Consider the following 17,612-nt stretch of genomic DNA (forward strand, 5'->3'; position numbering starts at 1 on the left):
CCGAAGCAACAACAACAGCCCCACAGGCCAATACAGTAAGTGGTGGAAAATCAAATCGTCGACGGCGTCGGGACAAAGTTATATATCTGGGAATAGCGAAAGGGGGGGCCTGTGGCGTTGACGGAGGGATCGTAAAATCCTATTTTCGGTACGATTGGAACGAATTTATGCGCGCGGCACAACATGTTTTGATATTCGGACAGTTTTACACCAATAACAACTAATTAAATGGGATAAATTGTATATTTATTGATCCATAAACGATCGCCTCGTCCTAGAGGCCGCTTTGAACTCGTTAAGCCAACTGCAGGAATCCCCTTACTCCTGTTTTCAGTTCACGGCTCTGATGCGCGTGGCATCCAACTATGCAGATCACATGGCCACTGTTATTTATGATCATCCGACCAATTTAGTTATTTTCTCAGCATTCACGTGGACAGCCGAATTCTCTATGGAATACAATATAGTATATATCGTTTCCTAGTTTTGAGATATTTATTACCAATCGTTTCGTGATTCACAGTTTTATTCCTGTGTCCATTAGTTTAATTTAATTTTTGCTTATTGCCAAATAGCTAGGCAAATTTTCATAATATTCCTACAAAAAATTTAATTAAAATCTTCCGGCTATAACCACATCCTGCTAACTTTTAAAATATGTTGAGAATAATTTCATCCTCAGGTGGTATAAATAAAACTTTCACATTCTTTGTCTAGCCAAAATTATAAAACGCCCGGTTCGTGGCCATAAAAATGGTTTAAGTGCTGGCATGCGCCTCGTAAAAAATTGTCTTAGGCTTGAGTTTTTTTATGGAACAAAGTCAAGGTGAAACGACATTGACCCCAAGTGCTTACATTAATTAAAGGTTAACATCGACCAGTAATCAATCACACCGGGTATTGATCGGATTGGCATTTGATTCACGGCAGACGGTGGATGGCGGCCGGCAGAATTATTTAATTTTACTTTATGGCATTGCAGTGCAAACAATGAGTCCGCCCACCACCTCACCTTTGTTGAATTAACCTTAGCGCTTGTTTATTAGAGACAGCATTACGGCAGAGGCGTCACATCCTGTCCACTGCAAACAACTACGAGACGGAGGAGTGATGTGTACATTGCTTCCATTTACCCGTGACATTCAACATCGACGCCATAAACAAGAGAAAACCATCATCTTCCCGACCTTCGAGAACAACAGAATATAATTAGCGAAACACCAGTTGGATGGTGTGCGGGCAAAGCCATCACCAGAATCTAAACAATAATAAATATTAATTTAAATAATAAATATTTACGATCATGTTCAAAGCTTATCCATGTTGTTGAGGAGATTATTCTGCAAATCTTTTATGTAGAATTGAATCGTTTTGTTTACCCGATCTTCTGTTTTATGGACGTGTGTGGGAGCGGAACTGGATACTACGATAGACTTCCATGGAACAAAAACACTTCCGACTGAACTCAGTTTACGGTTCTGTATTTTCACCATTTTTTAAGGTATACATAGGATATATAAACTCGCAAATACATATGTGTATGTATATATTGTAAAAGTCGTATGCAATTAAATAGTATTTACAAAATTGTAGATCAACACCTACGAGATAATGGGCTTCTACACATCGATTTAATAAAACTAAAGATTAATAAATACATAGACTATCCATTATACAACAAAACTTAAACGTCTAATAATTGGTCGTGTATGCGCCATTGGCGGTACTTAGTGTTGATTTATTACTATGGACTATATAATTGCATTAGTTGGTATCTCGTACACGTAAAATAAGTAACTCGAAATCACACATTATAGTAGGTAACCATAAAACTACATACATACAGAGTACATGTATAGAAAAATCATCGTAGCGGAAGACTAGAAAGGTAACACTAGTGGAAAGTTATCCGTTTGACGTGTTCTTTTTGGTTTAATTTTTCTTTTTTTTCTCTAAAGGGACTCATTAACATACAAATTCTTACTACTTATCGTAACAAATTCCATCTATTTTAAATAATTAATTCAGTTCTGGGCTTTTGCACTCGCAGAACAACAGAAAGAAAACCTTTTGAGAAGTTGCTTCTCTGCTCTACAAAATGATCTCATAGATCCACAAATTCAAACAGTTCCTGTCTAGGATATTTCATTATCATCCTTATGTAGCTAATTTGGCAAAAAAAAAAGAGAGATACCATTCTTAAATAGAACCCAATCTTCAAAGGATTCTCCTTACACTTAAGAGTTCTTTGCCAAAATTAAACGGAATCGGCCAAACCTTGTGGGTCTAATGCATCATGTCCAGGGCGTGCAGACTCTCCACCTCCGGATCAAAGTTGGCGTCGCACGTGGAGAGCCAATCCCAGACCCGCCGCCGTACCATGGCCTGGTCAATTGGAATGTCCAGGCCGTAGGTGGACATCATCCGCTTGAAGCGAAGCTTGTTCTCGTCCCCGGAGAGCCTTCCCTCCCGCTGGTTGAGATAGATGCACGAGTCCTGGTCGTGGTTGGTGGGCGAGATGAGGGTGGCGGACTTGGACGTGGAGATGCGGCACTCCACCCAGCGGTCCTTCATGTACTTGGCCACCTCGGTGATCTTGCAACGATCCTCCGGGTCGTGGCTGAGATACTTTCGGAAGCAGCGCATCAGGCGCGGCGAGAACCTCCGGAAGTTGTCCGGTACCTTGGTAGTCTTGCGCTGTTCGTACTTCATAAAGTTGGCATAGGATTGATCCTTGACCCAGTCAGCCGACTGCCATGGTGGGTTGCCGGTAAGGATGTTGTACAGCAGGATGCCAAACTGCCAAGAATCGCTGACTGGCAGGCACTGGAAGCGCTCGTTCTTGATCAGTTCCAGCTGCTCCGGCGGGACACAACTGGTCCACGTATGCTTCACCTTGTGCACCAGCAGACCCTTCTTGGTGGTGGCCCCGAAGTCGCACAACTTCACCCGCGTAAAGTCCGGCGTGAAGACCAGGATGTTCTCGATTTTCAAGTCCCGATGGACCAGATTCTTCGAGTGCATAAAGCCCAGGGCCGAGCTGAGCTGCTCCGAGATCAGCTTGCAGGCATTCTCGTGGAGTCCGTTTGGCCCAATGTTGGAGGCCAAGTCGCCGTAGGGGGCGTGCTCCATGGCGAACACGAAGTAATCCATCGTCTGGAAGGCCACCGCGTAGGCGCTGAGGATGTGGTGGTGGTGCGAGAGCTCGTAGTTGTAGTGGAACTCCTTCTGGAACTCTTTGATCGTGGTCAGCTCGGCGTGGACTGCCTTCAGCACCACCAGGGTGTTGGTGGGCCTGTGCCGGCACAGCAGGATCTTGGCAAAGCATCCCTCCGCCAGGGTCTTCTCAATGTTGTACTGATCGGCAAATGTCATCAACGGCAGATCGACGTCCGGAATCAAGTGGATCTGGCCGCCGTCGTTCTTGTCCGGTTTCTTGTAGATGCTGCTCCGACGGCTGACGGAGGCGGCACCCGGAACCTCTAGGCGTCCGGTGCTGGTGCTGGTGGGTGTCAGCGGTGTGCTGCACCGCTTCTGGTTATTGTGGTTGGTGCAGGTGCTGCTGTTGTTGTTGCTGTTGCGGCTGTTGGTACTGCCACCATCGCCGAAGGATCGGCGCAGCCTGAATGAGAATGAGCGTCCTTTTTCTGCAAAGAGCAATAGAATAGTAGGTCAGAGGAGAAATTCTAGACTGTGATTAAAATAAATATAACGTACAAGAGAAGGATACATTTTTTGGGGATCAGCTCAAACTTGAAACTTGAATGGGCTAGCAATTGCAATTATATCCTTTCTCGAAATAAAAATGAGGTAATTTTAAAAATGAAAGTGTTCAATCTTTTTTAACAACCAATAAACACATAATAACAAACCACAGAAACATCATTTGAATATCCCCTGGCAACCAAAATTTCACCTTTGTGCGAATCTCTGAAACTACAGACACACCGTGTATCGTGTCACTCGAACGTTTTTAATTGGGTCTCTTTTTTTATGAATTTGTTATTTATGATTTATTATTAACGTTTGATGTGGTGCTTCTGGTGCTTTTATGTGTCCATTTGTTTTGTCCACCAGGCGAATTATTAATTTATCAGCCGGCGGAGAACATTGAAAAGCGTTTTACAGCCCTCTGAGAGGGGGTGCGAAGATTCGCCCACGCCCACGCTCCGTACGGAGAAATAGACGGCGATGTCGTCGCCAAATTGTCTGTGACAAAGTTAGTGCAGATTATTTGCGTAGATCGGAGGGGCGGGTTCCATGGGTTATATATGGTCTCCTTCACCAAAGACGTCAGCAGTTAGTCACTGATTCCTGGTCTCTTGGAATCAGTATCCGCAATCTGCGTAGTGCCCAGTCCAATATCATTTATAGTTGTCGGGGGAAATCGCGAGAAACTCATTTGATTTGCAGTCGTATGGGACACGGCCCAGATATACATAGAATGCGTTAACTGGAAAATCGCACCAACGCAAAGCAAATCAAATTAAAGCAAAAACATTTATAGGGCGTGATGTGATTTTCCCGATTTTCTCGCCATTCAGGCCATTTTCGCGAGAATTGTTTTCGTTTTTGACATTAAATGCGAAGCGGCTATAACGAACGATCAAAATCGCTGTTCATGCTCGTATTTCATTAGGTGTCGCTGGGCGGTTGGAGGGGCGGCGAATTAATAACTACATATCATGAGAAATATTTTGTAGCTTAGACAAATTACTATCAGAGGAGGGGCGGAAAATAATTTACACTCAGGCATGCGGAAAATGCATTTTGGGGAAATTGTAAAATGCCAAGTGCCGAGTACTTGCCGATGTACAGTGTTTCGTATAGGAATACTATTTGATTTTGTTCAATACCTTAAATATTTTATATTCGTGTATTTATAAACGCTTCATTTATTATTCCATTACCAAGAGACACTTTTCCAACCACCTGCGTCAGCAATAAGCCTTAAGTGGGGGCAGAAAATATTCTTGGAGACCCTTGACCTCCCAATATAGCAGCTACTTAAGGAGTACAAGTTCGGAGGGTAAATATCCGGCCGTAAATCTAATGTTCAAGTTGCTCCTGAGTAGTTTTTTTCCGAAAAATGTCTATTTCCGTTCCAGAAGTAAATTGGCTCGCGGCCAGATGTGGCCCAGTGTCGAACCGGAGTGAGATCCCCAATAAGCGAGAGCTTTGCTCGACAGCCCGCCGAAGAAAAGGGAAACTAATTATAAACCATTAAAAACCATCAAACGGACGTACCAATCCCGTGCGACCTGCGTGTGGCCATAAATCAAAACTTTCACTTTCGTGCCCCCAAAGCCGCTCCCTCTCAGAGCCGTCTGCCCCTTGTGCCACTCATCCAATTCAAATGATATTCGTTATGGCCATTTCATCTTGATAATCTCATTTGCCGCGAAAACACTTTGCATGCCAAAAATAGCAGAACAAACAAATGAGCCAAAAAGGGTCAGCAGGCATTCTGAGAGATGCATTTCAGTGGTCTATATTTAAGATCGAAGCCAGTTTTTCCGTGGAAATTATCCGCCAGAGGCGGGCAACGGGCAACAGCTGATGGGAGTCGTGTAAACAGTGAGTCAAAATAAACAAACACCGCGGTGGACAGTCGACCGGGCCAGAACAAATGCGAAAATTGCGAAATGCAATTGCAACAAAGGCGCCAGGAGGCAGCTCGCCCTGTCAAAGGGAAACAAATTCTTTCGACGATAGCTGAAAAGCATATATTGGGCAGATGTCATAGCTGGACATGGGGATACCCTAGAATGATGTCTTAGTATTTTATAGAACTTATTCCTTTAAATAATACTTTATAATGAAACATTAAGGAAATGAAGGAAATACTTTGAAGAATTCTAAGTGGCTTATTTTTCATTACATTTATATTAACTTTTAAATCTTTCCCCTTAAAAGATTTTACTTTAGATGCCCCCTTGTTTTTTAAGCTTTGGAAGAAGAAAGAATCAATACGCTCGCCTTGACTAAAGAGCAGATGCGCCAGGCAGCCTCCAACACTTGTATGACTGACTGACAAAATGAACGTTTCGGCTACTCCCCTTTCGGTGCCCCCCAGCCGCCATCCTTCTGCCATTCTCCGCCCGCGTTTGTCGCCCGGGCTCCAACAGCGATTCGTGTCCCGATTCCCGCCTGCTTGGCAACCCGCCCGACACTGTGCGCGACTTTGGGGGCATTGCTGACGTCAATCGGCAAGTCGTTGTCGGTCGGCGTGCCACATACAAGCACACAGAGAGAGAGTCCCCCAACCCCGGCGACTGCCCATCCCACACACACTCGCACACCCTCCACGATATTGCCGCTATAGGCCAGCGATTCTGCAGCAGCCCCGTCGGCGTCGTCGGCGTCTCCACCGAGTAATGTGTAATGTAAGTTTCTCAATATTACAAAATAAAATGCAAACACTTTTAGATCAGCGGCCATCCAGTGGCCCGTCTGAGTGGTTCGGGCCATGATGAATTGTCCGGGTCCAGTTGCCCGGAGACCATCGACCCTGTGTCTGTCCAGTGCTTGGCCCCCGCCTTGGACGTTTTAAGCAATTGATTCGAATTGATTGCCCAATCAGTGGAAACTTGTGCACTTACTGCCCCAATCTTTGATGCCCATGTTCAGGACCTATGCCAACTGGAAAACGCAGAATGACGTACGAGTTTAAGGGACCTACGACAATTCGTTGCTCTCGAAATACACATTCGATTTCTGGGTATTGGGAGTTCGATTCCATGAGTGGTTCCACGATTCCCATGGAAATGTTTACAAAAAAACACTCGAATTGGGGTCAGAAAAGTATTGTTACAATTTCAAAACACTACTTTCTATGTTTGGATCTTGAAAAGGGCGCACCTACGTTATGGTATATGGCCAAGACCTCAACACCCGATAAACAATTTAAGATTTTGTAAGTGATTATAAATTGATGAATTTCGATTTCCGTTCTTCATTATCCGGGATGCATTAATAACTAAAATGTATGAACACTTTAATATTAATATTTCCTATAATTTGTAGTAAATAATTACGTTATTTTCTAACAAGAGTTTGCCAATTTTCTAGGTCATATTACTCACTGACTGTTTGAAGGAGGAAAATATAACATATTATACAACAATTCAATAAAAATTAACGACTTGAAAGAAAATTTCCGCTGCGCCCACAAACAAAAGTTAAGAACAAAAACAATAATAAACAAAAAGAAATAAAATTATATACACATATACTTATATATTAAGTGTACACAAAAAGAATAAATTTAATGAACAAATATTAAGCTTTTTTTTTTATAGATTCTCCGACTACGTGAAAGAACATTTCTGATAGAAGCGTTTATTTTTTATTATTTTTATTTATAAACGCGTTTAGATTTGTTTGAGTTGATCTCCCTATCTTTCGGATCCACGGAGTATATTTATAGAAAAAGAGGCGTGGGTCTGGTCCCGTCCCCTTCCAATCCCTCTTGGCCTATGGTATATTCATATACGGCAGCACTCTTGAAGAAAAGCCACCAGCCGGAGCCCGGGGCTCTTGGAAAATTGCGCACATGACTAGCACGAGCCGGCAGGTGGCCAGAATGAAAGGGTTTCAAAAGTGCCTCTAAGGATCAAGGATGAAGGATGACGAAGGCGAAATGCCCAAGAAGCGACCTTCGTCCTGAGGACCACTTGACGGCCTCTTCGGGCCGGGCTAATGAGAGGTCTCGGCCGAGAGGTGTTTAGGCCACTACCCGAGTAGGTGCTTTTGAAAAGGTGTACAGTGAGCGGCAACGGTTGACGCCCACGCCACGATTTCCATAATTTATTTTAATAGTTCCGCTTTTACAGCACATACTATTCAATTGGCTCGCCTATATTTTAAATAATATCTGTAGGTATATATTTTTTTTGTAAAAATAGCTCTCTGAAACGACAAGAAATTTGTAATTACGCACGACAGAAAAAAAAATCGGAGAATACGGTGTAAAAAATTCATGTAGCTGACAAGTCTGAAGGTAAGGTCAAGGCAAGTGCCGACGTAAGATCATTTATCAAGTGTCGCCTCGCCGATAAAAAATGTTGGAAAAATGTTGAGAAATGAATAATGCCCGATAGGACGAACCCATAAATAATATCCGAATAGTTTGTCCCAGCCGAAGGTAAGGCAATATTCCTTGCCAGAATCCATAAATTAAGTGTGCCATTCGACGGGGTCAGATCGGGACTAAAGTGCTCAGTGGAGAGCTCAATACTTGTAAAAATAAATACGTTGAGAAAGATTTTGAGGATTGTGGAGGCGGCAATGGGTTAAACAATTGCTGTTTAATTTCTCTCATGCGGTCTTGTGGCTGGGGGCTATTGTGAGTGTTCGCGGAACACTCAAAACGCTCGTAAATAATTGTAAGTAATGATAATAATAATATTTGCACTAACAACTAGAGGAAGGAAGAGCGCCCGAATGGTGAGAATTTTAAGATCCGTTGAGTGAAATAGTCAGTAGTCTGGGAAACGGAAATTAATCATTTGGTCAAGTGATATTCGATTTAGGATATTTGGCTTTTAAATCATTCTGTTTTTGTTCTTCCCACTAATAATCACAGCCAAACACTCGGTAAACAAACAAAATGTCATTCCACTTCCATCCTCCCATCCGAGAAATTTAAAAAAGAAAGTGAAAAGATTATTTTCCGGCGACGAGACAAAAACAAAAGCCTCCCAGGAGAAAGCACAATGGCAATATCATCATCACGTGTACCTAGTATAAACAAAGAGACCGCGTCTAGACCACTTTTTAACGAATAACTGGTAAATACTGACTTCCTCACCTCAAAACCACTTGATTACTTAACCCATAATCTTCGATTGTCATATTATGAAAATATCTATTCTCTTGCAGAATATTTTAAAATAAACCATGATGGAATCGATTCCTTTAAAAAGATACATTAATTAACAAAAATGTTCAATCAAAATGCTGGGCTACGTTTTTGATCACAAATATCTGCACAGTCTGCGTAAAATATTTTTCATTTATATAATAAACATTTATTGGCCCCGCCGTATAGACGATTCATGTGATGTTTGAGCGGCTAAGGCGTAGCAAAAATTAATAATTTATTAAATACTACAGACGTATTTCCATACGTATATCCGCACAAATTAATATAAAATGCTTTCCCCAGCATCGGTCGTCCATACAGGAGCTCAGAGAAAAGCCAACCCACGCATTTCACTTTGCTTTCTCTTTATACTTTTGTATTGGTTGATGTGTCTCTGTGTTTTTTTATTATTTATTTATTTTTATTTTCTTTCCCACTGAGTGTGTTTCAGAAGGTCCTACAAAGTAACAATTTCAGTTACTGTTTAAAACCTGTAATAGTTTTCTGACTGACTTATATTTTGTGTCAAACTCTGTACTTCCATTGGAAATGTTTTCACATTTAAAAAGTATATTATCATGGAGATCAAAGCAAATGGAGAATAAAAATAGACGTGCCGGCAACATGATGCCCATCGAAATAATCGATCTAACTGGGGACGATGAGGACATGGATATTTCAACCGAAAGCCAGTCGGTTATGGTCTGCGAGCCTTGCGTGGATTTCAAGAGCTACAAGTGCCCGATATGCCTTCAGCTTCCCAGGGAGCCGGTTAGCACCATCTGTGGCCACGTCTTCTGCGATCAGTGTCTGAACAAGGCTCTGGGCCCTGGAGTCCCGGCCTGCCCCCTCTGCAAAAGCACCGTCAATCGAGAACAAATCATTCGCCTTTATATCTAATTTAAGTATTTGCTTCTGTTTATTTAAAATTTAATAAATTAAAATTTTGAATTTTGTTTAATTGTTGAAATTTATGCTGCCTTACATTTGGGCTGTGAGTTCTTATGAGGCTTTATGGGTTCTTACAATTTTTAAGTACATACTATTATTGCGTGTCAATGGCAAAGAGCGCGTCACAAACGCACGGAGCACAGAGACCTGTGCAGTCTGCCCCACACACACAGGTCTATATCTTTGGCGGGGAATACTTATATATTTTATCTTCTGGTTAGCCAAAATATTTCGCGCCCCGACAGACGACGGCACGACCTTGTCCCACGGCTCAACGCGTAGAAAGCGAAAAAATTGGAGGCATGAAAACGGACAGCAGGAGATCAAATCGGAATGAAATAAACCAAACCGAACTGGGGCGGGCGGCTTCTCTTTATCTATGTATTTCATTATTAAACGAATAAAAAAATTTAATTTAAATTAGAGCAGACATTTTGGTCAAAAGTTGATGTCTGTTAAGGACTTAAAAATCTATCAAGTCTAATATCATAGACCCACAATAGAGGCCTCCCTTGTAAACTCATTGTTTTCCACTAAAGATCTCTTTATTTCTTGCTACTGAAAACTAGAAATTCATAGTCTTACTATGCATATTATTTATGAAAACTAAAAATGTTCATGACAGCGTATTATTCCTCCCGTTTCAGTCTATTTTTGGGTGTACTTATATAGTTTATTAATGTACTTGGCTCACAGAAATTGAGTTATGACTTGTTTAAATTAGCTTTTAATAATATTTTATATTTAATATTACAGCTGAGGAAATTGGTCTTTTATTTGGCTAAGAAATGGCTAAGAACACATACCCTGTATGCAATTAGTGCCCTCAAGAGGTTCATTGCACCTTCCTATTAATCGTCCCAATACTATCAAAATACGAACATAAATTTTGAGAAATAATTACATAAAATAGCCCAGCGAAAGCGCTACAATTGAAAACATCCCGCAGAACCACAAGAGTCGGAGGAAAGAAATCATTTTAAATGGGAAAGGGAAAGGCGAGGAGCCCATTAGCCGATCGGTGTTGAGAAAACACATCTTGAGCACACGCAAGGAACACTTGTCTGGTCCAAAATAGCCTAAACACATTACACCAGAAAGAAGACATCGCGTATACGCAGCGTGTGCCGCTGGGGGCAATTCATAAACAAAGTTAAGCCACAATGTGCAAAGTGTGCTCTGCCAATGGATATTTTAGTTTCAATTTTTTATATCTTTTTGAAGCAGTTTTTAATGTCTCATTTGGGTAGAAGAAAGCTTCATGTCAGACTGTGGATTTATGCAAAAGACATAAAAAAGTTGTTTAAATAAAATAAAGTTTTAGTTGTTGTTTATATTCCTTTCGTCTCAAATTGCAGTTGAATGTATCGCTTGAGATATTTCCGCGCTTCTCATTCAACAATTAAATTTAAGAACCGTATATAAAATATTTATGGAATATTTTCAACAGATTTTTTCAATTAAGGCGCCTTCATGTGCGTGCACTTTACACACGGGGTGTGAATACATTCTGTGTCTATTGTTTTATTGTCTCTATTCCAGTATTGTGAGTTTGGAAAATATGTATTTGTAGCAGTGATTTCTGGGCGAGTTCAAATTACCCCAATAAATATATTTCTCTTTTTGGGAACGTGCATAAAAATTGACTGCCTGTTTCGGAAAATTTTACTTCGCACTTCAGCGATAAGGCTTCTGCTCCAAAACTACAAAAATAAACAATATTATAACGCCTTAGAATAAGAACTATGAGACATTCACGTACTATATGTATGCGAGAAATGCAACCGAATTTGCAATCATCAGTGGCGATGCTAAATTTGCCTAATTTAATTTCCGTTTTCGATGCATCCCAAGAACCGAAACCGAAAAATGCTCAAAAATGGAATCAATCAAAATCGTATATTTCTTGCTTGAGTCGCTCTGGGTCTTGGAATATTAATATAATATTTTTGTATCATCACATGCTTTGCACCGATCGAGAGGATGATTTCTTTTTTTTACGTCCAACATGACGTATTCGTGATTTGTGTTCTGCAGACAAATCTATTTTAAATCGATTTCTGTGAAAAATGATGGTTGCGTAAGTACCAATTGATTTTTATCTGAGTTTAATTAGAAGAGATGCTTAATCAATGCTGCGATCATTTTTCCCGTGTTGGCCAATAAATTATTTTAGCCTCGGAGATCTAATTGGCCCCCGACGAGAGAGATGCGAATTAGATGTGATGGGAAGAATCGGTTCGCCATAAAGACCCCCTGGATCGAAACACATCAACTTAGCCTTGACTGCAGCAGTCTGGTTCGTTCGGTTCATAACACTCATAATACACACGAAACACACACAGTCGAACACACTCGAAATGGATCAAAAAGGGGAAGCTAAACAGGATCGCAGATCGGACAGCAAGATGGAAGAGCCGCACTTGTCGCTCCGCCTGAAGGAGCACTACGAGAAGGAGGCCGAAATCCTGAGGCTGCTCTTGAATCTGGAGAACCGATTTCGGGAGTACTACAAAATTTTCATCTGCGAAATGAAGGCCCAGCGGATACTAATCGAACGGATATGGCTTCTGACCCAGCGGTATCTGATCCTGATCAGTTCCGAGCAGGGCTGTCGTTATCCGGAGGTCTACACCCTGTCGACCGAGGAGGCCATCGTGAATGAGTACGAGGAGAAGCTGGAAGTTATCCGCGCCTCCAAGTAGGTTTTTCTAACATCCCTAATACCTTCCTAATCCTAATACCCAACCCTAATCCTTAGTAACAAATTGAAGAAAGCCGTGTTAAAGATATTGGTAGAGTGCAAGGAATTCTACGACGTCTACGATAGTCTTGACAAGACCCAGTCGACGCCCTTCATCTTGGGTGATAAGAGCCACCGAAGCATTCAGTACCACAAGATAATGGTCGTTGACATCTTCAACTACTTCCATGCCATGGTGTTGAAACTGAAGTGCTACATGCATCAGCTGGATCCTGTCAACCTGGAGAGCGTCGAGGACTACCGGGAGATGCTCCAAAACGAAGCCATGTGCGAGGAGTTCGACGAGTATCTGAATGTGCGCTTCGTATACTGCAACTGCCTGCTGCCGCGGCAAACCTGCCCCATTTTGAAACTGAAGTGTTCACACCAAAACATCAAAAATTTGAAGTATGTCAGTCGAATCTAGTCAGTCGCCAATTATTACTCTACAAAAATAAACAGAAGCCCCTCGGCGATAACACCACTTGAACTAATTGCCCACACTAAGCCAAGTTAATATTAGTTTGGGGCGAAACCTTAGAAGATTTCGTGCTGCCACATAATTGACTTTATTGAAATGGCTCGACCCACTCCTCCCCCTAGGCATTCATCTTGTAACAGGTCAGCAGGCCGGGATCTGCATCGGGATGCAGCTCCTTCAGATGCTGTTCGAACTCCTCCAAATTGAAATTGTTTATCTTGCAGTAGGGACAGCGGATTAGCACTGGGAGCTTGCCGCGCCGCAGCTCGTCCTTGGTGTAGAACAAGGCCATGCTGGCCGGTGTGAGGATGCAGTGCATCGCATGATCGAACTTGTGGTCCTCGGTGGTCACATCGAGGGCATAGCAGCCGTTGCACAGGTTGAACTCCTCGAAGCAGGCCAGGCAATGGAACCGACGGCCCGGAAAATTCCTGCGCTGACATCCGTTGCAGGTGAAACCCATGTGGCACTGCGCCTCGCTTCTGTGTCCCATGCATGGATAAGGATAGGGAGTCTTAGGGAATAGGGTATATTAGTTAATTACTTATCGCTTTCCATTTTTGGTTGTTTTGTTTTTTCTTGTTTCGAATATTTTCAGTCTTCTCTGTGTGATCTTCCAATGTCAGACTCATGGGATATACGAAGTTTAAACGATATTCCAATGAAGCAGTGATTATTAAAACATTAAATGCATTAGAAACGATCAGTATGCGATCATTATTTACAAATAATGATTACTAATAATGTTTGAGTTACCATCCTAGCCTTGAATTTTGGGAAAAACATATTTCTTTCAATAATTTTTGGCTAACAGCCGCAATAAATATTGTATAAACAAGAAACAAATCATTTTTGAAGTAAATATTCATAATTTCTAAACAATCGAAACCATTTTATTTTTATTTAGTGAGGAATATTAAATCTATATAATTATAAATATATAATAGAATATTTAAATATTTCAGTCTTTCTTTTAAACAATTTGACAACATAAGTTCTTCGCCTTAAATATATTGCCACTTTGACCTTTACGAAATGATGAGACTTTCTTGCTGAATATTTGGTTACTTGTTTCAGTTTACTGTGGTTTTATTCACCTCTGAACTTTTTGGCAAACGCCAGCAGGATTCTATGTGGAGCATGTCAAGCGTGTTTAATGCGGCCAGATACGACCACATTCATGGAATGGCATTCAAAAAGGCAAACCCTCTGATGATGATCCGCCGCCGGAGGTGGCACTTGTGTATGCAACCAACGTGTCGGTCGGGGCCACACAATGAACTCATTGAGGCAGAAGTGCCCGGGTCTGTACCCGGCTATATGGCAATCAGAGCGCATTTGTGGCATTTGTGACCGTGGTGGCACAGACAAGTTGGGCGCACCCCAAAAGGACATGCCACTCCGGCCCGGCTAGGCTCAAGGATATAAAGCTGGACAAACAACCTGGCGGACGGTGGTAGACCCATCAGCACTGCCACGCTATTATTATGTATAGAGAAAATTAGAATCTCGTGCGTCATTCGATTATGAGTGTAGGGTCTATCCCCAGCCGCTGGCCCCGCCACGCCGCCCGCGATTTATTTATTTTATACATTTTGGATAAACAAAATTCGTAGGATTTTAGCGGGCCGAGCCGAGCAGACCATGTTTATGATAATGACGTCGTTGTCATTTGTCGCTTGTTCTTATTTTCTGTTCTTTTCCATGTTTTTTTTTATATTTTTTGTTGGGCTGGTTGGTGTTGAAAGCAGTCCAAGCAGTATTCCATGGGTTGATTGCTCTCTTCGTGTGGGTGTGTTCGTGCTTCTCGGATGGCTATTTTTAGCCAGGATAATTGAAAAGCAAGCAACAGAGCTCAGCAGGATGGCAAATGGCAGGGCGTTGACTGGGGCCCCGCATCCTGTCTATTTGTAAAGAATCTCAGCCGGGGGATCCAAGGGATTATTTACATAAATATATAGGGTCGAATGTGGAGCCGGCCTAAGCCAACAAAAGTTGGAGTAGATTGGATAGGATGACATGTAATCAAAGAATGGATATTGTGCAATTGTTTGAGTAACATTTGCAAATTACTACCCATAAGAGGATAATAAAGGATATTACAGTCTCGGGCCTTTCATTTTAGATGTATTTTAAGAAAATTATGTTATGTGTTTCTTTATCATTTATTTACCGATAGTGCCCATTTTTGATAGTTTATTTCCCTTCGATGAGTAATCCAAAATACGATCCGTAGTCTCCAAAAGTATGTGAATGAATAAAAATCCTCACTCCCAGATTGATTCTTCTTCGCAAAAACCGAAACTTCAACAAAGCTGCGATCACACTTAGGCAGTCACATTGCAATTATGAAAATTCGCTAATAATTGACTAGTTTACGGTAAACAATATATTTATGTGGCTTTGTTATTGTTTTGCAATTTCCAGCGTGCGGTCGAAATTTCAAGGTTGCTTCACAATTAGAAATTAGTTGGCGGCAGAACAAGATGAATGGGAATACTTGAGGTGTTTTTCTTTTTTTGTTTCAATATTCTTCTGTTTTCTTAATATTTTCACGAACAGATACTAAGTAGAGGCGTAGTAGAGTGGTAGGCAGCCAAAGAATAATAGCAATACAATATAACACACCAAACACAAGCAGCGAAAGACGCGACAGAAATCAACGAATCAACTAAATCACGGCACTTCACATCCAAACGTCAGAAATGTTCCGTTATGAATGATTTCGCGCTTCCCAGACACAACGGTTTTATATTTGCATGGATAACCGAAGGCATTCGCCGTCGCCATCGCCCTCGCCATCGTCGTCGCCTTCGACTTCGGCCCGATTCGCTTTCTCTCACTTTCGCTCTTCTTCTCTCGGTTTTCCATATTGGAGAAAAGCTTCTTCAAGTGGGAGGGAAAAGCTTTCGTCGGCGGCCCCCTGGCACTACACATTTTTGTTGTAATTTTACTTCTTGGAAGCCGATTAGAGTTCAATGCATCCTGGGGAAAGTTCTTTAACTTTACCAGGTGCGGATTCAATCAAGTTAAAGGCATTTACAAATTAAAGTTTTTGTTTTATGTTTTTTGTTCCTTTGTTTTTTTTCATTCAACTACAATTTAGCAGGATACCAAAAAATATTGCCTACTTAATGGGGTTAAGGAAATGAACTATAGAAAATAATTAATAAGGCTTTTAAATATATATTATTCTTTAAAAATCTTTTTTTACGAAAAAAATATTATTTTTTAATAGGGATATCTTTATTTTAGTTTTTTTAGGCTCATGAATCATAAAGCCTTTATAAGAAAAATTAAGTATACGACCTGTAGGTCTTTCAAAGGTCTAATAATTATATTATAATTTTGTAATCCCGTAAAGACTGTCCCATTTATTAAATCTTATTGTTTTAAACATTCATTTAAGCCCAAAATATATATGTTTTTAGCCTTCTGCTTGACTCGCCAAATAAAGAAATAAAAGTAGTCCATTCAAAGCGCACAATTCAAGCCTATCACTTTCATCTCATATCAAACTTCCTGACCCCGATCAAGTAAACTCCTTAGGCGGCACCGCCTCTACAGCAAATAAACTTAATCTGGCGCATTACCTCAAATTACCAGGCCATAAACCCATCCGAGAACCACCGTGCCCGCACATCCTCGCCATTCAAACGAAATTAATTACCGCCCCAGTTGCCAGAACAACTGTCTGTGGGAGCTGTGGGAGGCTAAATACCAAGCAATTTTTAATAAAATGTAAATAAAAGAGACAAAGACAGTGTAAGGCAGAGGCGGTTTCAACATTGTCGGCACGCAAGGACGCCGAAGGAACCGGAACCCCGGGATCTCGGCGAAGGTGTTGCCGTATGCCATGTGCCGTGTCCTGGGCGTCCCACAAACACAACTTTTCCGCAACTCCGGCCAACTCGTGCTAAAAACCGCTACGAATCAAGTTTTGCGGCTAAATTGTCCTTGAACCAGATACCCCACAAACGAGGAGACAAGACCGGGCGGTAGATCCTGGCGCATCTCAGCCCCTAGCCACACGGCACATGGCACTGACGTAAGGCTTACCCCCATAAGGTATGGCCGCATAACAAAGCAATCGCTCAGCCCCCTCGCTCTCATTGTGGTGGCAGTTAACTTGATTATTTTCCAAATAATTGAAAAGTTTCCTTTTCCTCGCCATTGCGAAAATTGCACAAATTGCAGAGACAAGACAGCCGTGGCAGGCAGGAGTACATCCATCAACCGGATTACCGCACCACCTCCCACCGCTCTCCGAGTCTCTGGTTCCACAGTAAGCTTTTCCGCCCCGTGACGACAACGTCAGCAATGACACCAACACCGTCAGCAATAGCAACACCAAAACGTGGAACGTGGAACAACGTCAGGATGACGACGATATCCAACCCGCTAGGAACCTGAGAAAACAAACAAGTATCGTGCTAAAACACCATTTAAAGCGGAGTCTCTATGGCACATGACGAGGATTCTCCGGCTCCAAAGAGCATATGTTTTGTTTGGGGTCTGGGTATCTGAAAGTGCTCTACACTGGGACAGGTCGTTATATCAAAGGTATTACT

The 17,612-nt window shown here is 41.8% G+C and overlaps 3 protein-coding genes and 1 long non-coding RNA gene across 4 annotated transcripts; 2 read left to right on the forward strand and 2 right to left on the reverse strand.

Annotated features, from left to right (window-relative positions):
* Positions 1 to 1,465: 1,465 nt before the first annotated feature.
* On the reverse strand, positions 1,466 to 15,795 carry LOC6498233 (serine/threonine-protein kinase meng-po). The gene is made up of 2 exons (XM_001962318.4): positions 15,215 to 15,795; positions 1,466 to 3,647 (listed from the first exon to the last, which is right to left on the reverse strand). The coding sequence occupies exons 1-2, from the start codon at positions 15,225 to 15,227 to the stop codon at positions 2,287 to 2,289; spliced, it is 1,374 nt and encodes a 457-aa protein (XP_001962354.2). The 5' UTR covers positions 15,228 to 15,795; the 3' UTR covers positions 1,466 to 2,286.
* Positions 6,279 to 7,876, forward strand: LOC123257451. The gene is made up of 3 exons (XR_006507536.1): positions 6,279 to 6,374; positions 6,430 to 6,916; positions 7,072 to 7,876. It is a non-coding gene; the product is annotated as an uncharacterized LOC123257451 (long non-coding RNA).
* On the forward strand, positions 12,109 to 13,050 carry LOC6497307. Its single transcript, XM_001962316.4, has 2 exons — positions 12,109 to 12,518; positions 12,579 to 13,050. The coding sequence occupies exons 1-2, from the start codon at positions 12,178 to 12,180 to the stop codon at positions 12,985 to 12,987; spliced, it is 750 nt and encodes a 249-aa protein (XP_001962352.1). The 5' UTR covers positions 12,109 to 12,177; the 3' UTR covers positions 12,988 to 13,050.
* Positions 13,080 to 13,734, reverse strand: LOC6498232 (E3 ubiquitin-protein ligase KCMF1). Its single transcript, XM_001962315.4, has 2 exons — positions 13,586 to 13,734; positions 13,080 to 13,523 (listed from the first exon to the last, which is right to left on the reverse strand). Exons 1-2 carry the CDS (start codon positions 13,597 to 13,599, stop codon positions 13,160 to 13,162), a joined length of 378 nt encoding a protein of 125 aa, XP_001962351.2. The 5' UTR covers positions 13,600 to 13,734; the 3' UTR covers positions 13,080 to 13,159.
* Positions 15,796 to 17,612: the final 1,817 nt, after the last annotated feature.

The sequence above is a fragment of the Drosophila ananassae genome, chromosome 3R (genome assembly GCF_017639315.1).
Source record: "Drosophila ananassae strain 14024-0371.13 chromosome 3R, ASM1763931v2, whole genome shotgun sequence".
NCBI lineage: Eukaryota > Metazoa > Arthropoda > Insecta > Diptera > Drosophilidae > Drosophila > Drosophila ananassae.

Bases quoted from the DNA above. Each gene is read 5' to 3' on its own strand.
- LOC6497307 (XM_001962316.4), top strand. From the start codon at position 12,178: ATGGATCAAAAAGGGGAAGCTAAACAGGATCGCAGATCGGACAGCAAG. The intron at 12,519-12,578 runs GTAGGTTTTTCT...CCTAATCCTTAG, and splicing joins GAAGTTATCCGCGCCTCCAA to TAACAAATTGAAGAAAGCCG.